This window comes from Puma concolor, chromosome A3 (assembly GCF_028749965.1).
Source record: "Puma concolor isolate L17-30 chromosome A3, mPumCon1.1.hap2, whole genome shotgun sequence".
NCBI lineage: Eukaryota > Metazoa > Chordata > Mammalia > Carnivora > Felidae > Puma > Puma concolor.
This window is the reverse complement of record NC_141669.1, coordinates 50,647,050-50,674,820: the sequence shown is the minus strand read 5'-3', so window position 1 is coordinate 50,674,820 and position 27,771 is coordinate 50,647,050. Positions and strand designations below refer to the sequence as shown.

The 27,771-nt window shown below is 47.1% G+C and overlaps 1 protein-coding gene and 1 non-coding gene across 7 annotated transcripts in view; one reads left to right on the top strand and one right to left on the bottom strand.

Annotated features, from left to right (window-relative positions):
- The window catches only part of TET3 (tet methylcytosine dioxygenase 3), a 106,090-nt gene that overhangs the window by 34,326 nt on the left and 43,993 nt on the right, over positions 1–27,771 (top strand). For all 6 annotated transcript variants that reach the window (XM_086700817.1, XM_086700818.1, XM_086700820.1 and 3 more), the window contains one exon: positions 19,018–21,151. In XM_086700817.1, the coding sequence (XP_086556943.1) occupies positions 19,018–21,151 (2,134 nt within the window). The remainder of the gene's footprint in view (positions 1–19,017; positions 21,152–27,771) is intronic.
- LOC112869730 (U6 spliceosomal RNA) lies at positions 7,399–7,500 on the bottom strand. Its single transcript, XR_015249620.1, has one exon. It is a non-coding gene; the product is annotated as a U6 spliceosomal RNA (small nuclear RNA).

Genomic DNA, 27,771 nt, shown 5'->3' with positions numbered 1-27,771 from the left:
ACTTACCATGACCCATACAGGTAGCATAAATAGTAAACCAATGTAATTGTGATTTTTATTTCTTTTTTCCCCCTTGACCCTAGATTTATTTAGGAGACTGACAGGATTTCCAGATGTTGTGTTATTTCCGTCAGAGGGGCTGAGGGCTGCCGTGCTTGCCTGTCCAGGCTGTGTTCTGGTGGAGTTTGTGCACTCGTGTTGCTGAAGCCTCTGGTTAGCCTGTGGGGTGTGCATGAGAGGAACTGTCTGTGCCCTGTGCATGTGGAGGGCAGGGATCTTGGGAGGAGAGCAGGGTGGTCTGTTTTCCGAAGCTTTCTGCTTCTCTTGACAGCCTCCCGGACATTGTCCAGGTGGCCCCTTTCTTAATTGCCTTATGCTCTGAGGTTCTTGTCCAGTATCTGAGGTGGTGTCTGGGGCTCATTGTCCTTTGCTGGTAGGAAGATCTGGGGGTTGGGTGGAGGGAGGACTTGAGTCAGAGACCCTAGTTGTAGAGCCCTCCTGCTGCTGAGGAGCTGACCTCTTCCTGTTTCCTGTTCCTTGTCTGTAAAATGTGGAGAGTGTTACCTTTTTACAGAAACTAGAAGAGTCTTAGCAATCATCTAGTAACATAATTCTTTTAAAAACTATTTTAATTTTGGCATACTTTCAGAGTTTCAGAAGAGTTGCAAGGATGTACAAAGAATTCTCTTCACTCAGATTTCCAAATGTTAACATTTTACTACATTTGCTTTGTTTTCTTTTTCTCCGTAATTTTTATTTGAACCATTTGAAAGTAAGTAGCAGACATGATGCCTTTCACTTCTAACTACTTGAGTGTGGATTTTCTTTTTTAATGTTTATTTATTTATTTTTGAGAGCTAGAGCACACATGCAGGCGGGGGAGGGGCAGAGACAGAGGGAGACGGAGAATCCCAAGAATCCCAAGCAGGCTCCTTGCCCTCAGTGCAGAGCCCAGTGTGGGGCTCGAACTCACAAACCATTAGATAATGACCTGAGCTGAAATCAAGAATCTGATTCTTAACCAACTAAGCCACCCAGGTGCCCCTTCTTCTTTTTTTTTTTTTTTTTTTTTTAGATTTTATTTTTTAAGTAATCTCCACACCCAACACGGGGCTTGAATTTACAACCTCAAGATCAACAGTCACATGTTCTACCGAATGATCCAGCCAGGTGTCCCGAATGTGAATTTTCTAAAATCACATAAAAAACTGCAGCGCCATGATCAAACTCAGGAAATTAACATAGATACACTACTGCTACAGACCTGATCTACAGACTTTACGAACACTAACATTAACATTAATAAACTAATCTATAGGCTTTGTTCACATTTTCCCCATTGTCACAACCTTTTGTAGGAAAAAAAAACAAACCCAGGTCACACATATTCTGTGTGCTCAGGTTTCTTTGTCTCCTTCAATCTAGAGCAGATCCTCAGATTTTCCTGACATTTATAAAGAATTTTTTAAAAGCAGATGAGGAATTTGAGGCCTAGAGATAAAATGACTTATCCAGGGCTATGTAAAACAATCTTAGAAAAGCGGGGCTGGCCAGCTGGTATCTCTGCTGAAGTGCTGTCCTGCTCACATGCCCCCCAGCTCCAGGTGAATACCTTGCTGCTAGGTCTTTATCATCAGCCACCTGCCGCCTTCTGCCTTTGGCTTTGCCCCTCTGTCTTTGTAGTGCCAGGCCACAGTGCCCCACCCCCACCCCTTTCCTAGCTGATTCGGTGTTGGCCAGAGATCAAGGCCATAGCTGGGGAGACAGAGGGACTTTAAAACTGGTCCAGCCTTTCCCTTGAGAACAAGCTGAGGAGCAAGGATTATGGCCTTGGGTGGGGCACGGCAGCTGCTTTCTGAGGAGTGACACCCTCGGGTTGGGGATGTGATTTTTAATCTCCCTCCCCTGGCAGTTTTGGGGTTGGTGGCTAGGACTTGTTCATCTCCAGCCAAAGTGGGAGCTCGGGATATGTCTTGAAGCTGGGCCTGAGGATGTAAGTCACCTGCTCACCTGCCCCAGCTCCTCCCGGGGAGGTTCTAGAGCAGTCATTCACATGACAGGGGGAACACTTAGCAGGTAGTTGACTGCAAGGTTATCTGGCAGTAGCAGTACCCTCTTATATTGTGGATATTAAAAACATTCGTTTTTTCAACAAAATGGTTTGCATTACACTTTTTAAGGGCATGCTGATTGCTTAATATATATTCTCTGTCTTATTTGCTTTAATTTTACTCAACCTCTTGCAGATACCCTTTCCCAATTTTTCTTCTTCTTCTCATTCTTGTTTTCCTCCTTCTTCAGTAAGGACCTTTTGAACCCACCTATATGTCATGACTGTTGCCTAAGACTGCTCAGCTGATCAGTGGAGTTTATGTCAGTGATTCTTGGTTTTGGGGGCCCTTCCTATGCATCTTCAGTGGCCATCTCTTTCTTTCTCAGCATACAGCTCGTGGCCACACCAGCCTGCTTTCTGCGCCTCATAGGAGGTACCATGCCCCTGCTGTGCTGAAGAGCTTTTCCTTTCTAAGTGTGGTGGTGGAGTGGAAGGTGGTCTCCCCCTCCTGACCACCAGCACTCACCCCGAGTTAAGACCTCCCTTGTTTTCACTTTCACTGTGACCCAATGGGGAAATAAAGGAAGTGTCAGATCCTTGTGAAAGAGTTACAAAGAAGAGTTTCCATTAAGTTTCCTGACATTCCTCTGTCCCTTACCCTTCACCTTTGCAGTGGGCTCACCAGCTCAGCCATCCTCTCTTGAGCACATGTTGTTTCTGCTTTTGTCCTGAAGCTTCTTACAGAAATGGAGATGTAGGTTTTCTTGAAAAGATTTTTTTTTAATTACAGTTTTATTGCGATTCAATTCACATACCATGTAAGGTGTATAATTCAGTGGTTTTGAGTATATTGAGAGTTGTGCAACCATCACTTCTCTTTCAGAACATTTCCATCACCTCAGAAAGAAACTACTCAATAGCATTTACCTGATCCTTGTTCTCCAGCAACCACTAGTCTTTTTGTCTCTATGGATTTGCCTAATCTGGACGTTTCATGTAAATGCAGTCATACAGTATGTGGCCTTTCGTGTCTGACTTCTTTCACTTAATGTGATATTTTCAAGGTTCATCTATGTTGTACCATGTACCAGGACATCATTCCTTTTTATGGCTGTGTAATATTCCTCCCCAAAGGCAGATCAGAGACATAACTAGTGAACTGTCACTGAAATGAGATGAAACGCTTGTACTAACGTGAGTTAAATCCTACTTGTTGTCAGGGTTGTTACCTACAGCCTTTGGGGCTGGTAGCGTCTACCCGTTCAGCTGACCAGAGCCCTGACTTGTGCCAACTGTCCATTCCTGTCCTCAGAGGAATCACAACCCCAAACAGAGGCAGGAGGATAAGGAAAGAAACTACCCCCGTAGTCAGTCTGTGCCATGGGAATGCAACAAAAACACAAGGGAACCTTGGCATTCACTTGAGGGGTTATATGTATGCCCTGCGTGTGTTCTATATACGTATACCGTGTGTGTGTGTACCCCACAAACGTGCCAGGGAAGGCAGTGCAGCTGTCCGCAGTGAAACTCTTGAAGAAGAGTTGACACTATGAAAATACCTATGATACAGTAAGGGAAGAAACCCCGAATTTATTTAAAACCGAAATTAAAAAACATTTAAAAACCCCGAATATATTCAGTGATCCCAATTTTATTTTTTTTTAATTTTTATTTTTTAATTTTTTTTTAACATTTATTTATTTTTGAGATAGAGACAGACCATGAACGGGGGAGAGTCAGAGAGAGGGAGACACAGAATCTGAAACAGGCTCCAGGCTCTGAGCAGTCAGCACAGAGCCCGACGCGGGGCTTGAACTCACGGACCACGAGATCATGACCTGAGCCGAAGTCGGCCGCTTAACCGACTGAGCCACCCAGGTGCCCCCAGTGATCCCAATTTTATAAACGAAGTACATGTTGCATAGGAAAAAAAAGGCACCAGATATAAACTGTAGTTGTCTCTGGGAAATGGGAGCTCCTAGTTTTTACTTACTTTCCACTTTTCAGGGACAGAAACTCCTGTTCTTCCACCTCCCTCGGCGTCTTCTGTTGAACCTCTTCTTTACCTTTCTTATCATTCTATTTTTAGAACCCCTCTTTATTCTTTTGGGTCATCCACCAGAGTTTTCCTTGGCTCTGTAATGAGTTTTAGAGTGGCTGTGATATTCTAACAGCAACCGCACAAAGGGCAGCTTCATTCAGAGATAAACTCATAATTAGTATCAGTTTTCAATGCTTTCATCACCTATTCAAAGCCACAGAGTGCATACCGTAGATTAATGCTGCCATACACATTTTAGAGATAGTGGTACGGGTCTGTCCTAAAGGAACTTTCCTTTGAATGAGATCTAAGACAAATCCAAACATCTAAAAAGTCTCTGTTCATGAGGCAGAGACTGCTCATTCACTGCTGCGTCCCCAGTGCCTAAAAGTAGCATTCATGTTGTAAGTACTCAACACACGTTTGTTGGAAGGATACGTGAATTAATACATATGTATGCATGTATGACAGCTGTGATTGTTATGATGTGCTGATGGCATCAGTAGGTGAAATTTTATTATTCTGTGGGGCCACTCTAGCTGTTTCTGCTTTTTAAAAAGACTGTCTTCCCTCTTTTGTCATTTTTCTGCATGGTTTTACATAGTTGTAGTAATAACCTTCATATAGTGTGGTACTCTATTTTTACTGTCCATTTTAGCATTTCCTTCGTGTTCATACTTTATGGCTTTTGATGACTGTATAATATTCCATTGAATTGTGTTATGTACCAAACTGTTCCCCTCATCCAGAGTTTTCAATTTTCACTAATGTGTAGAGAACATTTTTTGAAGTGCAAATTTATAAACCTGAATTCCTAGGAGCGAGATGGCAGGATCTTTATTGCCTTTGATACATGTATCTGCCTACTTACCTATCTACCTATTTGCTTATTTTTACCATTGAAACCAAAAAGAAGTAGTATAAATGAGACTTTATACTGAGATATGTTGAGTGATTTTTTTTCCCCCCAGGGGTTTAGGATAAATAGAATTTAGCTGCATTCCCTAATTTCCCATCACCAGGCTTTTCTAAGTGGCAGTGCCAGCCCCACCCCTTTCCATTTCCTAGCCAACCATGGGAAGTCAGTCTTATGACTGATGGCTGGAGGCCCCTCTGCCAAAATCTACTTTTCCTCCAGATTTTTGGGTGGTGGCTTAAAGTTTTTGTTGTTGTTGAATGAAAAAATGTAAGGCCTCTTGAGTCCTTGAGAAAGGAATGACTGGGGGCAAACTCACTTGACAGGGGTCCGAGGGAGGCTGAAATCCACGGATTGCGAGACTCTCCTGCACATAAGGGAGCTCATTCTCAATAGATGAGAAGCTTGGCCAGGGGCATGCACACTTCCCTCCGCTGTTAGATTGGGCTTTCCTCGCACCAGCGTTGAGCCTTGGAGTATGTTCCTTAACTGTGCCTTATTTATTTGCTTATCCACTAAAATGGATGTTGGGTTGTTGGAAGACTTGAAAAGGTTACATTTGGACATGAAAGTACTTGCTTAATCCACGGTTTCGCACGAGGCATTCAAAACTGTTAGCTGCTCTCATCATCAGCCTTGTCCTTTGGTACACCTGAAGGGCCAGTAGGTTTTGTACGCTTTGGGGTACCTTTAGGGAAAGTGCATGGGGCTGTTGGTCAGGGTTGGTGCTCATCAGACTGTGGCGATGGCGGGTTTGCTTTCTCATTTCCTCCACGTTTAGACTTGGGGGTGGGAGGTGGGTGGTGAGAACCGGGTATGGGCAGTCGGGTGGGTGGAGCTGTGGGAGTGCCCAGCCTCGCTGGGGGTTGATGGGGGCTTGTCTGGACGTGCACTGCGTGGCTTGGCCGATGGCCCCAGCGGCTGCTGGAGGGGCGCGTGCGTGCGTGTGCGTGTATGCGTGCGTGTGTGTGTGTGTTTGTGTGTGTGTGTGTTTTGCTGTCTGGCCAAGGAGCCGCCTCTTCGTCCTGCCCTGGTTCTCGTGCGCTGGCGGCTTCGGAGGCAGCTGCTGCGCCTTTCGCCAGGCCTCAGATGTGGTCGGCTCGATTTCCTCCCCGCTGGCCCCTGGCCGGGCCGCCACCGGCTGCTCGAGGCAGGGGCTTCCGTCGGGAGAGCTGGCCGCGTTGGCCACAGATCAGGGGGCGGCGCCTGGACTGGGCTCCCCGCCCCCACCCAGCACGCACCCCGCCAGCTGCCGGGTCGCTCCGGCTGAGGATGGCGCTGCTGGGGGAGGAGGCTTCCGTGCGGGCGCTGCGTGGTGGGGCTTTACCTTGGACCTTGGTGGGAGCACAGCGAGCTACAGAGAACTTTTGATGGGCGGGGAACTTCAGGCTCCTCACTCCACCTCACCCACACCCAGTTTTCCCCTTCAGAGTGCGCTCATGTTGTAGGATTTTTCCTACTTTTTCCCTCCCCTCCCCTCCCCTCCCCTCCCCTCCCCTCCCCTCCCCTCCCCTCCTCCCTCCCTCTGTGTGTGTGAGTGTGTGTGTGTGTGTGTGTGTGTGTGTGCGCGCGCGCGCGCGCGCGTGTTCGGGAGATGGGTAATACAAACAACTCCGTAGCAACAGAAATAGCAAGAAGAAACTTCATCCACAAATTCCTCTCCCTGAAGCCCCCTTCCAGTCTTTGTTCAAGCCTAGTGTGTGTGAGGTTTCAGGTGTGTTGTACCTACTCTATTCTAACACTTTCCCCTTAAATAAAAATCTGATGCTTCAAATGAATTATGGGGACTATGAACAAGAAAATATTCCCATTCTATACTACCATGCGATGAGCATTGTTAACATTTCTGCGTATTTTCCCTTGGTGTTTTGTGTGTGTGCACAAGCGTGCATCGTGGACAGAACTGAATTCTTAAATTGGGCAATATTTTGGATCTTGTTTCGTTTTTCCACTTCAAATAGTGTATAAACACTTCCCCGTCATAAAAACCCTCAGGAAGCATCTATTTATGAGTACAAGTACATTCTTGAGTTTCTTTTTTCATTTCAGACATTTCCCTGTGTTTTTATAAAAATGTTCTTTTTTTTTTTTTAACGTTTGCTTATTTATTTTGAGAGAAAGAGCATGCAAGCGTGAGCTGGGCAGGAGCAGAGAGAGAGGGAGAAAGAGAATCCCAAGCAGGCTCTGCACTTGTAGCATAGCCCCGAGCAAACGCTAGGCTGTTTGGACATCCTGGCCCTGGAACTTAGGAACTCTGAGATCATGACCTGAGCTGAAAGCGAGAACCGGTCCCTTAACCGACTGAGCCACCCAGGCACCCCAAAACGTTCTTTTTTTTTTTTTTTTTATCGTTTTAAGCAGTTATACGTGTACTGATGAAGTAGTATGTATTATAACTGTTCTTACGTATTATTTGGGTGTCATCCTTGGGTAGGGACCATGTTCATCTTCTCTGTATCCAATTTTAGTATGTGCTACCAAAGCGAGCACTCTTACATATTATTTGAAACATACTTGACCTAGTGTTTTACGTACGTTAAACAGATAAAGCATGATAATGCACACATGTGAAGTACCTACCCAAGATAAAAACTAGAACATTGCCAACATCACTGAAACCACCTGGGTGTTTCCCCTAGCCCTGTACCCCTTCTTTACCGAGGTTACCAATCCCTTGAATTTTGTGTTTATCATTCTCTTGCTTTAAAAACAAGTTTTAATTACATACATTTTGTTAAATCTTATACATTTAATTTTATTTTTTTGTTTGAGCTTTGTAGAATTGGTAGTCTATATATAGTCTTCCGAGGCTTACTTTTTTTTTTTTTTTTTAACTCAGTGTAGTTTCTGAGATTTGTTTGTGTTCCTGTGGTTCATTTGTTTGCACTGCTGTATAATATTCTTTTGTCCCTCTGGTTGGTGGGCAGTTAAAAGTATTTCCACAATTTGGTTTTTATGAGTAATGCTGCGATGAACCCTTGAGTACACATCTCCTGATGCATGTGTGCAGAGTTTCTCTGGGAGTGGAATTGCAAGATGATGGGGTATGGGTATGTTTAACATCAAAAGAAACACCACAAACGTTTCCAAAATGGTTCTTCTGTTTTGCCCTCTACTGGTGGTGTGTGAGAAAAAAAATTCCTGCTAAACCCCACCAGCACTTCGTGTGAAACAAAAGTACCCTTTCATGGGACTTATTAGGTACCTGGTACTATTGTAAGTGTTCTTCACGTGTTAATTTGTTTAATCATGACAACCTTGTGAGGTTAGGTACTGTTATTAACCCCTGATATACAGATGAGGAAACAAAGGCACAGAGAGGTTCACTTTTAACCCCAGATTTACAGATAAAGGAATGAGACACAGGTTAACTAACTTGTGGAAGTTCACACAGCTAGTAACTGGTGAGGGCAAAATATGAATTAAACAGTCTTTTTTTTTCTTCATTTTGAGATCTTGTTCATTTTATTAAAATAAAGTTATTAAAATAAGAGTAAGCTAGATTCCAATTAACCAAGATTGTACTTCAAGTGATATCTTAGCATCCTGTCCTACCCTAAGTAAACTAAAGAGGCATGCTAATACATGTACAGAATAACAATTAGGATGAAAGAATGAATATTTATGTACTTTATTTTCCAAAGAAAGGTTGCCATGTGGAAGAAAAGGCCTAAGACAAGTATTCATAAAAGAAATAACAACATATTCTATGGACAGTGTACCAGTACTTATTTCAGAAATAGCCAGTGAAGGGCACCTGGGTGGCTCCGTCGGTTAAACATCTGTCCCGCTTCGGCTCAGGTCATGATCTTGCGGTTCATGAGTTCGAGCCCTGCGTCAGGCTCTGTGCTGACAGCTCAAAGCCTGGAGCCTGCTTTCGGATTCTGTGTCTCCCTCTCTCTCTGCCCTACCCCACTCGCTCACTCTCTCGCTCGCTGTCTCAAAAATAAACACTAAAAAAACACTACTTAAAAGACAAAATATTAAAAAAAAAAAAAATAGCCGGTGAGACTAGGAATGATTGGACATTGATGATTTTTCTCTAGTGTATACCAGCAGAATTAAGCTGAAACTAAATGCTATATAGAGAATATAAAATGGAGTCTCACAGCGGTCTTATTTTGTATTTCTCTGATTACTAATGGAGTCGAGTATTTTTTTTTCATGTTTATTCCCCATTTTCTTTTTGTGAAGAAGAACTAACAAAGCACTTTAAAACCAATCCCCGATTGTTGGGACACTTAAGGTATTTGTAATTTTTTACCGTTAATGCTTTAGGGGAAATCTTTGGCACATGTAACTTTTTTGTTTCTTTATTTTTTAAAAAAAATTTTTTTTTTCAACGTTTATTTATTTTTGGGACAGAGAGAGACAGAGCATGAACGGGGGAGGGGCAGAGAGAGAGGGAGACACAGAATCGGAAACAGGCTCCAGGCTCTGAGCCATCAGCCCAGAGCCCGACGCGGGGCTCGAACTCCCGGACCGTGAGATCGTGACCTGGCTGAAGTCGGACGCTTAACCGACTGCGCCACCCAGGCGCCCCTAATTGTCTTATTTTGTTTACATTTCCTGAAGTGAGATTAGGAATACTTAATGGTTAAAAATCGCTGTGCTCTTCTGGATTGCTTTGTGATCTTGCGAAAGTTACTTAGCCTGTGTTCAGGGTCCTCATCTGTGGAGGTACATCTCTATCTTGTAGAAGTTTATGATGATTGGAGGAAATAAGTGAGGGGGTAGTGATTAGCATGATGCTCAGCCCGTCTAAAAGTGTTCCATCAGAGTCCTTAGACTTTTCCTAGTTTCTCTTCCTTTCTTCCCTGAAACCACATTGATTACTGTTGGGGCAGAGGGCATGAACAGTGACAGCCTGTGCTTCTGCCAGATATGGTGAGCTCAGGGAATTAGGTCTGAGGTCATCAAGTCTAATTCAGCTTTTTCCCAAGCATCATCCCAGCCATTGAGAGATCTGCTGCATCTGTATCCAATTTGTAGTAGGAAAAAAAAAATTAGATTTTAAAGTGTTTTATTGATATGTACATACTAACCGCAAGAGCCACTGCCTCCCCCCACCTCATACAGGAACACCCTTTGCCAATACGTGACAGTCTCCAGAAGTTAGACATAACTCCCGAGATTTGCTGTTTGCAGAGAGCTTGGTGTGGAGAGTGCAGACATGGGACCGGGCTAGCCAGTGTATACACACACACACACACACACACACACACACACACACGCACGCACGCACGCACGCACATCCCCTGAAAGGGCTCCCCTGAAAGTCTCCTTTCCCACTCACAGATTTGTTTCATCAGTAAATCCCAGGAGGGGAGAATCCTCTTAAGAGATGAATAATTGATCACCTCTAGACGGAGCTTGCCATAAATACAGCCCCTGTGCAATGAGACATTGGGGGAGGGGAGGAAGGGCTTGGCTGCCGACCTCTAGGACTAGGGGAAAGGGCGGAGCTGGGAAGTCCAACCCCCTGAACAGCTGCTGGAGGGCAGAGGAGCTGAGCTGCTGGCAGAGGCGGGAAAGTGCTGGGTGGGGTCTACTGGCCAGCTGGGTGGGGAGTGGCCACCACTGTCTTGGAATCCCACGAGAATTCGTTCTTGGAGATTCCACCGTAAGGATGCACCCTAGACCGGCCCTACCTCCCAGCCACTGGCCTTTATTGACTGCAGACTTTTTCATCCTGGCTGGATACACCTTCCCAGACAGGTTTCTTCTAACATGGTGTGTAAGTGCTGACGGCCAGCAGAAAACCCTCTGGACTCTGTGCCTCTTATGACTCCTCCTTTCCTAGAGGCCCTGAGATGGTATGGTCAACGAGGACTTTGATCTCTCAAGATGGTAGTCTTTATCTTCCTTCCTTCCTTCTGTTTCCTTTGATAGGGGATTGCTGATTTGGTTTCAGTGTATTGATAGTCTGAGAGTCAGAAAAGACTTGGAAAAATGTAGTATTTTTCTGCTGCTCTCCCTGTGTTCTAGACAAAATGAGATGTTTGGGGATGTGGTTTCATACTTCTCTGGAGCCCCTCAGGTGGGGAGGGTGGGCTGTTGTTGAATACCTGCAGATGTCTGGGGGACCAGCTATGGGGAATTGGGAGCAGAAGGAGTTGGCTGTAAAGGGGGAGGTGGGAGGAATCTTGGGAATCCCGACTAGGCAGGGTACAGGGACCAATCCCAATAGAGGTTCCTAGACCACTGGAGGGAGACCTGGGTCCCCTCAGGGTTAGAATCATGAGGATGGGCTGGCAATGCTGGATGCACTTGGCAAGTCTTCATGAAGTGGGGTGAGGGATTAAGACTCTTCTTGGATCTGAGAAGGGGATTTAGTCTGGTAGTAACAAGCCCCTGTTGTCCCCCCATTGAGGGGCACCCCCAGCTTGGACAAGGCTGAGCTTGGGATGGGTCAGAGCCTTGCTAGTCACACTGTGAGGCAGGGAACGGACTGGGTAAGGTAGGGTATGTGGATCCCTACCTCCACATAAGGTAGGTATGTGGAGGCCAAGGCGAGGTTTTATACCTGGAAAGAGGCCATAAGGGGCCCACTTTTGGTGGGCCTTTCTCTGGAGGGCAGAGTTGGGGCAGGCTGTTCCAAGATGAGTTGTCAGGTTCCTAAGTCACTTATGACAAGGTATTCCTGACGGCACTGGCAGCTTCACGGGCGTCTATAGTGTGAACGTTGTTGCCAGGTGCCCAGTAGAGGAGCCGCCGCCCGCTCTGCCCAGAGCTTCACAGACCCTCTTTTCAAGGCTACTAGCTGCCAGCTCCTGGGAGGAAGAAGCAGCAGATCTTTCTGAACATCTACTGAGTACTCTGCCAGGTTCTGAAGGTGTGATGGAAGCTTTAGTGCAGGAGCTTGCAGTGTACTTGGTCATACTCCCAGGAAGAGATCCCCCAACAGAAGGTGGCTGTGCATGGTGACTGTGGGGTCTGGTTCATACCCTGTGGTGGGCAGGACTGGTGAAGAAGGACTTCATCAGGGGCGCTTGGTTCCGTTTCTTGCCCCTACATTTAATCATTTCTTCCCATCACTGTCGTTCATCTTCATCTCCCTGCTGCTGCCTTACTCAGTTCAGGCCCTTACCCTGGTGTCGTCTCCTAACTGGTCTTTAGGCCGCCGGCCTTGTAGCCTACAGTCTGAGTTCCCCGGGGACATTTGGTTGCCCCTCCTAAAAGGTAAATCAGTTCTGCAGTGAGCCACAGGCCTGTCCTCACCACACACGTGCTCAAGCAGTGCTCCCCAGCTTAACCTTTCCCTGGGCCTGCAGGCCTTCTCAGGAATCTGTGCTTTTGCATATGCTTCTCCCTCCTCCAGGAATTCCTTCTCCTCCCCCTCCTCCAAAATACCTGCCTATCCCCAAGGTTACTTTGAGTTGAGATCTTTTTTTTTTTTTTTTTTTTTTTTTTTAAGTAATCTCTATGCCCAACTTGGGGCTCAAAACTCATGACCTCGAGACCAAGGACCACAGGGCTGGGAGAGATGGTGATGAGCATACAATTAATTCTCCCAACAGGTGTCTGAATCCTCCACAGCCTGTCTGCCATGGCTTCCCACTTGAACACCTCCAAGGAGGAAGTGTGGAGACAGGTGGACCTGATTCTAAATTCTGGCTTTATTTCCTGTTACCTGTGCATCATGGACAAGTTCCTTAAACTCTCTGAGCCTCAGTTTCTTCATCTGTAAATTTGGGACAGGAATAGCTTTGCAGAGTAGTTTTGCCAGCCAGGTGCCCTCAAAGTGAGACTTTTCCTGACTCCCCTGTTCACCCGCCCAGATAGAAGTGACCCCCCACCCTGGGTTCCACACTGTTTTCACAGCACTCATGTGCTTTGGGGCATTTGTTTATAGTCTGTCTTTTTTCACTTATAAACGTCTTAATGTTCCTGAAATACAGTCTGGTTTTTAATGCCACCCCAAAATTTAGTGGCATAAAGTAATCATTTTATTATGCTCATGGAGCCCTTGGATTCAGAAGTCAGGGAGGATATGGCATGGGAAGCTTGGCTCTGGCCCTTGATGTTTTTAGGGCCTCAGCTGGGGAGGCTCAAAACTTGGAGGTAACTTGACCCCTGGGCTCAAATCCTTGAAGGATTCCTTTACTCACACATTTGGCAGGTGATGCAGCTATTGGCTGGGACTTCTCAGAATGTCAGCTCAGATACCTGCAGGTACCCTTTGCATGTGGCCTGGGCTACCTCACAGCATAGTGGCTGGGCCTGAGAGTGTGCTGGGAGTCTTGAGGGAAGGTGAGACATCATCAGCAACAGAGATAGTGGCTGAGGTGGGGGCTGGGGGCACACAGAGTTGCTTAAAGGGGACACTGGCAGGTTGACAATTCGGAAGTGTGCACACACACCAAGGCTCAAATTGGGGCAGGAATGGGGAGGGAGGAGATAGAACAGAGAGGTGTTCTCACTTAGAATTGTTTGGGTCTGGTGACCAGGCACACTGGAAGAACACGGGTGACGTTGGGGTTAGGAACATTGGCGAGCGTAAGCATGCCGGCAAGAATAGGAAATTGGAAAAGGGGCTGTTGTAGGTGGGGAGAGGAGTTCAGTTCTGTTTGAGACAAGCTGGCTCTCTCTCGGCTTGTAACACGTCTCAGAGGTTGGAGCCAGCTGGAGGTTGGTTGAGAGGTCCAGACAAAAAGCAGACACTGAGGAACATCCTTGGAGTGGCACTTGCTGGAGCCCAGAGGGGAGCAAGGATTGAGAGAGAGAGCTTGGAAGGGTTTAGAGCTGGGGTATTTCTGAACTGAGATTTTGGAACGGCCTCAACTAGCATCCACCCTCCAGCATTGTCCTGCCTCTCTTCCAGTAATCGCCTGATAACTGTCTTGTTCCTTTTTCAAGTCTCCATTGATAAGGACTTGCTGCCTCCTGGTTGTTAGGGGAGACAAGATTCAGTGCATTAGCATCTCTAAGTTTTAAAAGTCTTCCCTAGGGGCACCTGGGTGGCTCAGTTGTTTAAGCCTCAGACTTCAGCTCAGGTCATGATCTCCCAGCTGGTGGATTTGATCCCAGTGTTGGGCTCTGTGGTGACAGTTCAGAGCCTAGAGCCTGCTTCAGATTCTGTGTCTCTGCTCCCTTCCCTGCTTGCGTTCTCTCTCTCTCTCTCTCGCTCTCTCTCAAAAATATATAAATGTTAAAAAAAATTTTTAAGTCTTGCCTAAGTTGAGCCTAAGTTCACTTCTCTAAAGCTTAAAGTCACTCGAAACAGTGTACTGACAGACTTCAGATGTTTAAAGACTTTCATGAATTTATCTTCGTTAGAACCCAAAGGGTTCCTCTATGGTTTTGAACTGCCTGGCTTGCTCTGCTCTGTGCCCCCTCAGGGGTAGCCCCAAGGGAAATCCTAGGTCAGGAAGGGACTGGGTGGGCAGAGTGGGGCTGTCAGTACCTGTGCTGTGGGTCCTGCTCCAGTCAGGTTATGGCTGTGTATGTGTCCAGCTATGGCTTGCAACCCACTAGTGGACTATAAAATCAATTTACAAGGTTGAAACCTGCCAGAAAGAGAGAGGGAGGGAGGCATTTGTGTGTCTAGTAAGGGGAAATATCTGTCCAACTTGTCATATATGTAAGTGCATAATGGGTCATGTTGTAAGATGCATTTCTTACTGTGGATTGTAGTAAAGAAGTTGGAAAAAATCCCGAGTTATAAGACCTTTTGAAACCGCCAAATCATGGGGCGCCTGGGTGGCTCAGTCGGTTAAGTGTCTGACTTTGGTTCAGGTCATGGTCTTGCAGTTCATGAGTTCAGGCCCCATGTTTGGCTCTGTGCTGACAGCTCAAGAGCCTGGAACCTGTTTTGGATTCTGTGTGTGTGTGTGTCTGTGTGTCTGTCTCCCCCTGCCCCCACTTGTGCTGTCTCATTCTCTCCCTCAAAAATAGACGTTAAAAAAAAAATTGAAGTTGCCAAATGATCACTTTGCGTGTATCATCAGCTGGTCTTTCACCTCTCCTGATTCCGAAGACATTTTTTTTAAACACCATTTATTAATGTTTATTTACTTTTTGAGGCAGGGAGAGAGCCTGAGGGGGGAAGGGACAGAGAGAGAGGGTGATACAGAATCTGAAGCATGCTCCAGGCTCTGAGCCGACAGTGCAGAGCCCGATGTGGGGCTCGAACTCACAAACCATGAGATCATGACCTGAGCCGAAGTCAGCCGTTTAACCGACTGAGACTCCCAGGTGCCCCGTCCGAAGACATTTTTATGTGCAGTGCTGCCATCTTTGATTTGCACATACATGATTTGGGGCCTAAGTATAAGACCCTGTTTACCCTGTTAGGTTTTTTTTTTTTCTCTCTCCAGCCTGTTGACCTTTTGGCATCGGGTCCTGTCAGTCAACCTGTCTCTATCCGTCTTATTTTCAACATTTGACTGTTTAATAAGTGTGCCTTCTCTATTATTCTTGATAAATATGTTGAACAGGACAGTTCTGAGGACAGGGGCCTGTGGCAGACCACTAAAGACCTTCCCCCTCCAGTTGATACACCACTTGAGTTTGAGTGTAGTCATCCTGCCAGTGGTGAGCCAGCCTGTCTGGCCCTGTAATTAATTCTCTGGCCCACGAAGGGATCATGGCAGATCTTAGGAAACTTCAACATCTGTAGCCCAAGTTACAAGTGCAAATGCCTGCAAGGGCTTGGCAAGTAACACAAACGAATGAAGTGATCATGAATTCAGACAATTAATAAGTAACCTCTGACCCCTGGCCTTGGTTTCAAGAAAGCAGTGTCAGATGGCGAGTGTGGGCGTGACCTGGAGTGGTAGCTGTTGCTCTTCTGCCGGGTGAAGTGTGGACCTTTGAGATAATCTGGGTTTCGTGTAAAATTTGATTATTATTTTTTTAGTGTTGGAAAGACAAATAAAAATACTGTGTAGGCCAAACAAAACAGATCTGTGGCTCATTTGGCCTGCAGCCCTTGAACTGCCTTGCTTGCTTGAGTTTGTGACCTGTAAGGCAGGATGTCTCCCCATCCCCTGGTCCGATGACCATAGGACACAAAAGCAGATTAGTTGGATGTTGATGGCCTTTGGTGAACCTGGCTCTTTGTGGTTCGTTTCCTCAGTCACCCATTCAGAAATCTTACTGGGGCAGACCTCGCTCAGTGGACTAAAGTCGGGAATGATCCCTGCCCTTTTCTCGCCTGAAGACACCTTCTCCTGGCGGCATATTTCTTCCAGGATCACCAGCAGGTGTTGAGGAATGGATCAGTGGGATCCCCTGGCCGAGAAACTGCAGTTTAGAGTTTCTTAAAATCTCCCCACCCATCCTGGCTTTACTTTCCTTCCTTTTTGTGTCCACTCTGCCCTTCTCTTTTTGGTCTGAAGAGCATTTTCTTTCCCAGGAAATTCAGAGGCACAAGCGCCAGCCTAGCCCTTCCTTGTTCTTATTCACAAACCAAAAATAACTTTTTAAATCCTTTTAGTTGTCTTGACCATTTTGGGGAAGCCTCAGCTCACACAGCATTAGTCTTCCTGACACTGTTTTTGTAAATCCTTGCTACTCCCTCATGTTTCTTCTGGGTTACGCGTGCTCCTTCTGTCTTTTACACGGAAGCGTGTAAAATTTGGCCACTTCAGACTTTGTAGCCTTTGCTGTTGTGGTAGTTTAGGTTTTGAGAAGGAGGGAAGGGACTACTGGGTGATCAACCACATTCCTAAGGGAAAGGTTTCTTTCCTAGTTCCACGTTTGGAGAGAGAGTCAGGGAAAGGCAGCTTAGTCTGTGGCCGGTGGGGGATGGGAAGCCTTTCCCTGGGCTGCGAGGGTGTTACTGCAGCAGCTGTGGGCAGGAGGTGCAGAAGTGGTTAAGATTCGGACTTTGTCTTGAAGGAGCTAGCATCTGGTGGGAGAGGCAGCTGCTTGAATAATAGTAGGAGCATGTGAAAAGTGCTAATAGAGGCATCTACAAGGTGCTATGGGAGGCTGGGGGAAGGAGCCACAGGTATGTCTGCCAACCAGGTCGGGGAGGAGGTGACATTGAGCTGGTGTTTGAGGATAAGCTAGAGTGGCCCCACAGAGGCTGGGCAGGGCATTCCCGGCAATGAGAATTACACGTGCAAATCTCAGAAAAGTCTGTTGGAAAAGCATGTGAGTCCTTAGTGACCAGAGTTGGAGCAATGACGAGGATGGGGTGGGAACCGTAGGCTGGACCTCTGCTCACCTCCCGTAGGGCTGATCCCAAATCCCACCTTCCCACCACTGCTTTGGAGCCCAGGATGGCCATGTCTGACAGTCCGGGGACTAGTATCATTTTAACCCTCTGTTTAATACACTTTATTTTAGCGTTTATAGAAAGGTTGCAAGAAAAGTACCTGGGACTCCCACATACTAAAATGGTTCACATTTCGCTTTGTCATTTTCTTTATATGTGTATATTTTTTATATGCATATAATACTTTTCTGAACCACTTGAGATTGTTAGAGATACTCTGTTCCTTTACCCTGAATACTTCAGTGTGTGTTTTCCGTGTCCTAAGGACAAAGACATCCTTTTACATAATCAGTAAAATAATCCCAAGTCAAGAAGACCGAGATTGACACAGTGTGATCTTATCCACATCCATATTCAAATTGCATCACATGTCCCAATGGTGTACGTTTAAGCTGTTTTCCCCAGTCCAAGAGCTAACCCATGAGCATGCATTTCACCATCCTGTGTCTTCAGTAAGCTGAAGATGTTTGCAGAGATGTTTGTCTTTCTTGTCTTTGAAATTTTTGAAGAAAACAATCCAGGTGCTATCTCGAATGCCCTCCAATTTGGATTTATTTTATGTTTCCTCATAATTAGATTCAGGTTGTACATTTTGGCTGGAGTTCTGTGTGAGTGATGTTATAACCTTCTCAGTGTATCATATCAAGAATCTCATGATGTTGGTTGCAATATTGGTGATGATAACTTTGATCATTCGGTTAAGGTGATGTCTGCCAGATTTCTCTTTACTATTATAACTCAGTGATTTTTGACGAAATACTTTGAGACCATGTATATATCCTGTGCCCCATCAAGCTTTCACCTGCTAATTGTAGCATCCACTGAGGACTTCCCAAATCCATCATCCATCCCTCCTACATTTTTTTGTTGGCATTCTGTTGTAAGGAAGAACTTTCCTTTCTGGAGGGATGAATTCTGCAAACTGAATTTCACATTTTTGTATCAGCTTTTAAGTTGCTGGGCTGGGCCACCTGGCTCCTTCCTTTTTATGCCCTCCCCCTTCTGTGTGCTTTGCTGGGTACCAGGTGTATAGGGGTGGTTTTGGGCTTGGGAAGAGGCCTGGATCTTCATCCAAATAGCAACTTGCTTGTTACTGGCATGACCGGCTCGGCAAGAGGTGCTAAGCGCACGCAGTGTCCAATCATCAGTGTTTCCCTTGGGCCTGGCTGGGACTGGGAGTGGGAATGTCATCTTGTCGCCAGCTCTCAGAGCTCAGCCAGGGCTTAAGTGAGGACAGTAACAGGCAGAGAAAAAATACTGTGGGTTCCTTCCCACTGAAAAGCTGTGGCTGACCCCTTGTCCGGGCTGCATTTGTTCATAAAGGCTGCTCGCTCCCTCCCTGTACACACACACACTGCACACTTATGGCATATTGCTAGTTGGTGTGCTTGGTTAGCTTTCTCTTGACAAAAACCAAAATCAGTGTAGTCCTGGTGTCACTTTGGTTATTGAGAGTTAACGATCTTTTGGGGAACTTCTTAATAAATGCTTGGTTTCTGGGGAGCCTTGTCAGTGTGATTGATCTTAGGCTCTAAAAGGATGTGAGCGACAGAATTCAGAATTCTGGATTAGGACCTTTTAAAGACCTACCTTTCATTTTTGTTGGTGCAGCTAGCTGGGAAAGGAGACAAGATGAGTTCAGGTTCAAGCTGTATCAGAGACAGAGTTTGCAAGAAAAGCAGGGTTTAGGTGTGCATCTGAATGGTGTGAAGCAGGACAGTGCATTTCTAATATTATGGCTCATCTTTTTCCTCTTTTTCTCTCTCTCTTTCTTTCTTCAGACAGGCTCAGAGCTCAGCCCAGTTGATGGACCTGTTCCAGGTCAGATGGACTCAGGGCCAGTGTACCATGGGGACTCACGGCAGCTAAGCGCCTCAGGGGTGCCGGTCAATGGTGCTAGAGAACCCGCTGGACCCAGTCTGCTGGGGACTGGGGGTCCTTGGCGAGTAGACCAGAAGCCCGACTGGGACGCTGCCCCAGGCCCAGCTCACACTGCTCGCCTGGAAGATGCCCACGATCTGGTGGCCTTTTCGGCTGTGGCCGAAGCTGTGTCCTCTTATGGGGCCCTTAGCACCCGGCTTTATGAAACCTTCAACCGTGAGATGAATCGCGAGGCTGGGAACAACAGCAGGGGACCCCGGTCAGGGCCCGAGGGCTGCTCTGCTGGCAGCGAAGACCTGGATACACTGCAGACGGCCCTGGCCCTCGCTCGGCATGGCATGAAACCGCCCAACTGCAACTGCGATGGCCCAGAATGCCCTGACTACCTCGAGTGGCTGGAGGGGAAGATCAAGTCTGTGGTCGTGGAGGGAGGGGAAGAGCGGCCCAGGCTCCCAGGGACTCTACCTTCTGGTGAGGCTGGCCTCCCAGCACCCAGCACCAGGCCACTCCTCAGCTCTGAGGTTCCCCAGATACCTCCCCCAGAGGGCCTGCCCCTGTCCCAGAGTGCCCTGAGCATTGCCAAGGAAAAGAACATCAGCCTGCAGACAGCCATCGCCATTGAGGCCCTCACACAGCTCTCCTCTGCCCTCCCTCAGCCTTCCCACTCCTCCTCCCAGGCTTCTTGCCCCCTCCCTGAGGCCTTGTCCCCTCCTGCCCCTTTCCGGTCTCCCCAGTCCTACCTCCGGGCTCCCTCATGGCCTGTGGTCCCCGCTGAAGAGCACGCGTCCTTTGCTCCTGATAGCCCTGCCTTCCCTCCAGCAACTCCTAGGACAGAGTTTCCTGAAGCCTGGGGCACTGATACCCCACCAGCAACTCCACGGAGCTCTTGGCCCATGCCCCGCCCAAGCCCTGACCCCATGGCTGAACTGGAGCAGTTGTTGGGCAGCGCCAGTGATTACATCCAGTCAGTATTCAAGCGGCCTGAGGCCCTGCCCACCAAGCCCAAGGTCAAGGTGGAGGAGCCCTCTTCCTCCCCAGCCCCATCCCCATCCCCCATGCTCCAGAGGGAGGCTCCCGCCGCACCCGCAGAGCCCGACACCCACCAGAAGGCCCAGACCGCCCTGCAGCAGCACCTTCACCATAAGCGCACTCTTTTCCTGGACCAGGCCCACGATGGCTCCTTCCCCCCTCCCACGGAGCCTCCTGCTCCGGGCTGGTGGGCCCCACCAAGTTCACCTGCCCCACGGCCTCCAGACAGACCACCCAAGGAGAAGAAGAAGAAGCCCCTGGCACCAGCTGGAGGTCTCGTGGGAACTGAGAAAGCCGCCCTTGGGATCAAGCCCAGTGTCCGGAAGCCCATTCAGATCAAGAAGTCCAGGCCACGGGAAGCACAGCCTCTCTTCCCGCCTCTGCGGCAAATTGTCCTGGAAGGGCTGAGGTCCCCAGCCTCTGAGGATGCGCAGGCACATCCACCTGCCCCTGTCCCAGCTTCACAGGGCTCTGCTGTCCCCTTGCCCCCAGAACCTTCTCTTGCGCTATTTGCACCTAGTCCCTCCGGGGACAGCCTGCTGCCCCCTACTCAGGAAATGAGGTCCCCTAGCCCCATGGTGACCCTGCAGCCGGGCTCTGCCGGCCCTCTTCCCCCTGCCGATGACAAGCTGGAAGAGCTCATCCGGCAGTTTGAAGCTGAATTCGGGGATAGCTTTGGGCTTCCCGGCCCCCCATCTGTGCCCATTCAGGACCCCGAGAACCAGCCAACATGTCTCCCAGCCCCCGAGAGTCCTTTTTCTACCCGTTCCCCCAAGCAAATCAAGATCGAGTCTTCAGGGGCTGTGACTGTACTCTCAACCACCTGCTTCCATTCAGAGGAGGGAGGCCAGGAGGCCACACCCACCAAGGCCGAGAACCCACTCACACCCACCCTCAGTGGCTTCCTGGAGTCACCTCTTAAGTATCTGGACACACCCACCAAGAGTCTGCTGGACACACCTGCAAAGAGAGCCCAGGCTGAGTTCCCCACCTGCGATTGTGTCGGTAAGTCCACCTGGGTGTCAGGGAAAGGCGAAGCCTGGTGGGCTCATTCTGTTGTTTGGCAAACGTTTACTGTGTGCGAGTCATTCTCTTGAGGGCTGGGGACACAGAAAAGAGCTCACACGCTAATGGAAAAGACATTGAAAGAAACAGACAGTGATGGGGCATGTCAGTGGAGGTGGGCATGGGCGCTTTGTCGCCCAGATGGAGGCAACGGCATCGTAGAGGAGGTGGTGGTCCTTGTGTGTTGAGGCCTGAGCCTAGTGGCTGTGAGGGGGTGGGGCTTATTTGGACTGCTCTTGGTCTAGGGGGAGCAAAAGGAGAGGAGTACATGTGGGTAGGAACAAAAGGTGGCCTGAGATGCAGCCAGGGGCCAGGTCTTGCACAACATAATGAGCTGAGGTCAGGAGTCTGACTTGATCTTATAGGTAATAGTGACCTCCTGAGGGTTTTAAAGCAAGTAATGATCTGTCACTTTGTGCTTCTGAAAGACTTTTCTAGCTTGTGGTGAAGAAGAAAGCCTGCCTGGTGGGGGAACCTATAAGAAAGGTGTCACGAGCCAAACAAGAAATAACAATGGCCTGACTGAGAGAGCGGGTGGGTGGAGGGCCTCTCAGGAGGAGGACGTATGGGGTTAGGACAGCCCAGGTCTCTACCTCGGTGGTGCTGGTCCCCAAAAACATATTTGGAGGAGGGATGAGTTTGGGTAGGCTGAAAGCCTAGAGCTCTGAGCTGTGGGTTTGGACATAGTTAGCATCAGGTGGTGGCTGAAGCCTAATGGGTAAGAGCACTGAGGAATTGGTCCATTTCTGAGCCGTGCCTTCCAGTGAAAACACAGCGAAGGCTACGAGGACCGCTCCTGGGAGCTTCTGTGTCGGGAGGTCAGTGACGTTATCAGGAAGCCCCAGGTCTATGCTAGACTGTGACTCTGCTATTTATGAAGCGTTCTGTAAAAGATGTGTTTCAGGTGTTGCTCAAAAAGCACATGGATGCCGGTGAGGAGCATGTTGAAATTCTTGTGATTTTATGATACACAAAACAAGTCTTGCAAAAAGTCTGTGTTCTCTGAGTATTAAAATAAATTAATATTAGGTCAATTGTGTGACTAGTTGGAATGCTGTGTCCTTGTCAGGAAGGAGGAGCTGGGCTGTCCTGCCCACTCCAGCTACCCCAGACTCCTGTAGTCCAGATAAGGAATCACCTGGGGAACAAGGGCAAGTTGGCCCCCATATTTCTGTCTGAGAGTGCACAGAAGTGGAGGGTCCTGCCGAATGCTCACAGACATGTTTTGGGATTGTGGCCTCGTCGACGGCCAACCCTGTTCATTCTTGGATCTTAATAATGAGATGCCTTTGGGGGCCTCCTTATTTCTCAACATTTTGGAGAGGCTTGTTCTGATCATAGGAATTGGGCCCTTCCCTTTGCCCTTTTCTTTCTTTGCCTTGGTGTGTATCTGTCCCATCTGCCTGATACTTAGTACATTGTTAGGTATTTCTTCCTCTGCAGAGTAGGACATAACCTTACATAATGCTTAGGCCATAGTTGGTCCTTACTAAACATATTAAGGGGCACCTGGGTGGCTCAGTTGGTTAAGTGTCTGTCTTCGGCCTACGTCATGACCTCGCCGTTCCCGAGTTCGAGCCCCGCGTCGGGCTCTGTGCTGACAGCTCAGAGCCTGGAGCCTGCTTCAGATTCTGTGTCTCCCTCGCTCTCTGCCCCTCCCCCACTCATGCTTGCTCGCGCGTTCTCTCTCTCTCTCTCTCTCTCTCTCTCTCTCTCTCAAAAATAAACATTAAAAATATATATATATATTAATTGGTAATATATCTATATGTGTATATTGTTGGGGCGTCTAGGTGGCTCAGTTGGTTAAGTGACTTTGGCTCACGTCATGATCTCCTGGTTAGTGCGTTTAAGCCCCACGTCAGGCTCTGAGCCTGATTCGGATTCTGTGTTTCCCCTCTCTCTCTTTGCCCCTCGCCAGCTTCTTTGGGTGCTCGCTCTCTCCCTCTCTCTCTCTCTCAAAAATAAATTAAAAAAATATTTTAAAAAGAAATATTTTGTTGAATTCAATTATATGGATGTGATATTTGATCGAACTAGTTTTTGGCGGGTTTTTTTTGGTTTGTTTTTTTGAGAGAGGGTGCAAGTGAACAAAGGGCAGAGAGAGAGAGAGAGAGAGAGAGAATCCTACGAGGGGCAGAGAGGGAGAGAGAGAGAAGTGGGGCTCATCTGAAGCAGGGCTGGAGCTCACCCGATGTAGGACTCAAACTCACTGACCATGAGATCATTACCTGAGCTGGTCAGATGCCTAACCGAGTGAGCCACCCAGGTGCCCTTGATCAAACTAGTTTTTTAAATTTGAATTCTGGGGCGCCTGGGTGGCTCAGTCGGTTAAGCATCCGACTTTGGCTCAGGTCATGATCTCACGGCTCGTGAGTTCGAGCCCCGCATTGGGCTCTGTGCTGACAGCTCAGAGCCTGGAGCCTGTTTCAGATTCTGTGTCTCCCTTTCTCTCTGACCCTCCCCCGTTCATGCTCTGTCTCTGTCTCAAAAATAAATACACATTAAAAAAAATTTTTTTAAAAATAAAGAAATTTGAATTCTAACTCCATCACTTCCTCGTGCACAAAATAAAAAGATAATAGTATCCCCTCACCAGGGCTGTTGGAAGGTTTAAATTAGTTGAAATGTATAAAGCACTTAGAATTGTGTCTGGCACATTGTAAACACTATAAGAGTGTTAGCTGTCACCGAGCCTGTTGAGTGCAGTAAGGCAAGAGAAAGAAGTAAAAATATGCGTGTTACAAAGGAAGAAAAGTATTGGCTATTACTTTATTCATCAGTCATTTGTTGATTACTAGTTCTGTACTAACTACCGTTAAGGATAAAAATTAGGAGACATGGTTCCTCTCTGAAGGACTCTGTGGTCTGCTTGAAGAGACAACAGAAACAATAAGATATTCAGTCACCCATTCAACAGCTGTTGGCCCAGTGCCTGTGCAGTCATAATGGATGTGGCTAAACAGTAAGAGCCAAGAGCGCTCCGAAACCCCGGGCTTGGTTGTTGTTAGGGAGGGTCATGTTTTCTTTTGGAAACTCTTGTTCCAGGCTGGGTTTTGAAACATGTAGTGAACACCGATGGGGAGAGGGGAGACGGTGGCCACTGAAGTCCCAGGTGTGTGTGAGCACTGTGTTCGGGGCAACAGAGCAGGCTGGCAGGCAAGCCGGCAGGCCGGTAGCACAGGGGTGGACCCGAACCCTCAGGGCTCTACATTCCATCAGAGAGGACAAGTCTCAGCTTGAAGCTGGAGAGCAGAGGAGCAGGGAGGAGAGTGTCGGCATCACAGACACCAGGCAGTAGCAATGCCAGCAGCTGTTGCCTCTCAGCCCGGAAGGCGGGGCAGTGGGCGAGAGATAAGGGGAGTGGAGAGTCCTACCACCAGTCATTTATTGTTCTGGTTCGTGTTTTATCTGCATCTCATCCTAAACAGAGAATTAGAACCAAACCTACCTCGTGGTGTTAAATGTTAAATTATGGGGTAATGCTTAGTTGGAAACAATGTACACACCTAAACGGTACATAAATGATCATCTCACCTACATAAAAAAAAAAAAAAAAAGGTGGGGGGCACCTGGGTGGCTTAGTCAAGCGACCGACTTCAGCTCAGGTCATGATCTCATGGTTCATGGGTTTGAGCCCCGCGTTGGGCTCTGCACTGACAGCTCGGAGCCTCGAGCTTGCTTTGGATTCTGTGTCTCCCAGTCTCTCTGCCCCTCCCCTACTCACTGTGTTCACGCGCACACGCGTGCGCACTCTCTCTCAAATAAAAACATTTGAAGAAAAAAAGGAAAAAGAAAAAGAATGGAAGGAAATACATCACTAGTGGTTGTCTCTGTGGTCAGACAGTGGCTGACTTTTCCCTTATATGTTTTCTGAACTTTCTATAATAAAATATGCATTTTATAATCAAGAAATGTTTTGACAGCGTATCCTGGAAGTAGCTTGGAAGATAGATTGGTGAAGGGTAATAGCCTGTGGCAGAAAACTGGTTAGGAAGCTATTGAGAATAAAAATAATAATAGTAGTAGTAGTAGTAATGGTAATAGTAATAATAATATTTATGAAACACTTGCTCTATTCCAGGCACCGTGCCAAGTACTTTACAGTTAGTCATTTCATCCCAATAGTATATATGAAGGGGGTACTGTCAGTAGTTCCATCTTAATGACGAAGGAAACAAACTCAGATTCAGCAATTTACCCAGGTCCACATCTAGCACATGGTAAAAGTGAGATTTGAACCTAGGCAGTTGGACTCTTAAATTGTTTAATTGAGAAATGAGTCCTAAGTAAAATAGTGGTATTAGGTGTGAAGAGGGGCAAAGAAGAAGGGATTCACTTAGAAACAGTTTCTAGGTGCTGGGGGTTCATGCTAGGGAAAGCCATCCTGTTTTCCAGAAGTATCTGGAGACCCCATTTCTGGACTGTTGCTTCCATCAGCCAGTATGGCAGAATTTGTCTCTGTGAACTCGGGCTCAGGACAAGGGTTAGGAATAAAGGCTGCTCACTCTGGGATTGATGTCAGATGGGAACCATCTCATATTCCAGAAACTCATCCCCTCAACTGTGGTAGGTAGGTGCAGAGCAGGTCAGTATAAGGAAGAATTTTCCATGGAAGTGACGGTGAAGTTTGGAGATGCCATTATGCACTAATAACAAACAACTTTGAAAGGTTTTATAGCATAGCAAAAGAAACTTAATATTCAATGTGGTGATGTATGCCAAATCGGCAGTTTTGGCCAATATAGGCTTTACTGGAGAACCAGAAACCCAAACACCAAGAGCACTGTTTTTCCCTTGTATACAGACTATGAGTTTCTGAAGGTATGGATGGCCTTCGTATGGACTTATTCTCCAAATCTTGAAATACTAGAATTAAAGGCACCCCTTGAAGCTTCAAAGAAATAAATTTAGAATATGTGAAAGGAAATGCCTTCCTCCAGAAGGTAGTGTGGTATGTAAAGGTTTGGGGAATCTTAGTACAAGTTGAAGTTCTATATTGAATTATTGGAGGAAGAGAGTATTGATACATTTCTAATATCTTGAGACACACATTTGAGATCCCCTTAACCATCCTGTAATACCACTGTCACAAGCTAGTGAGCTGCAATAACTAGGCTCTATGTATTTTATCTATCCCTAGAAATGGGGAAATTCACAAGAGCCAGTTTAGGACAGGGGATGAGTTCAGGTGACTTTTTAGTGGGAATGCATCCCTGGAGATCACCTGCTCATCATTTCATGGTTAAGGAAACTGGTTTGTGTTAACTTTTTTTTTTAAGTTTTTTTTTTAACGTTTATTTACTTTTGAGACAGAGACAGAGGATGAACGGGGGAGGGTCAGAGAGAGAGAGGGAGACACAGAATCTGAAACAGGCTCCAGGCTCTGAGCTGTCAGCACAGAGCCCGACGCGGGGCTCGAACTCACGAGCCGTGAGATCATGACCTGAGCCGAAGTCAGACGCTTAACCGACTGAGCCACCCAGGCGCCCCTTTTGAACCTTGTCCTGATTTCTCTGAGGAGCATCCTACAGACAGCTAGAGACATCAAACTGTAGGAGAAGCAGATTAGGAGTTAGATGGTGGGAGTCGCCTTCACAGAAATGCTGTATTTTTATCCAGTCGATCATCCTGCCCTAAAGGAGTAGCCAAAGGCCAATACAAGAAAAAACCTCTCCTTTTGCCTAGAGCATGGTGAGAGTCTGGGTGAGCGGGGGGGTGTTGTCCAGAAAATGTGGTTGGTAGCAGTGTCCACTGGGTGCTTCAATACAGACCATAGTTCTGAATGGGGGACACAGAGACTTACCTCTGTTTGCAGTAATGGAAAGTCTATTTCCTATAGTTTTTATGAGAAAGTATCTCCCTCTCCCCCCCACTCAGTTGGAGATAAAGAGGAATTGTATGTGTTTTAAGTATTTTTTTAGACAGTGGAATATATGGATCCCAGCATAAAGGTGGAGAATATGACTTTGGGTAGGTGAGTATCAGAAAGAAGTTCCTGGAGGAGGTGATGTTTGATCTGAGTTTTAAAGGATAAGTGGAAGTTTAATGGATTAATAGGAAGAAGGTAGAGTGTTCCAGGCAAAGGGACATGAAGATTATGGAGATGAAAAATACATGAAAAACCACATGAAGATGTAGAGATGAGAAGACATGGGGAAATACAAGTAGTTGGTACATTGGATGAAAGATTGGGAGTGGCCAGAGAGGGGGAGTTCAGGGGAAGAAGAGACGATACCAAAAGTAGAGAAACCAGTTTGTAAGCTCAGGTGTGGTTCAGGCAAGAAATAATCAGTGCCTGAACTCAGAGAATGACATTGAGTAGGAGGGAGGAGAGGAGTGAGTGGATAAAAGTAAGATTAGGAAAAAGAACTAATGGTTGGTTGTAAGTAAGGAAGAAGAGGGGCTCCTGGGTTGCTCAGTCAGTTGAGTGTCCAACTCTTGGTTTCAGCTCAGGTCGTAATCACACAGTTTGTGGGTACGAGCCCCGCATCAGGCCGTGGGTTGATAACATGGAGCCTGCTTGGGAATTCTGTCTCTCCCTCTCTCTCTGCCCCTCC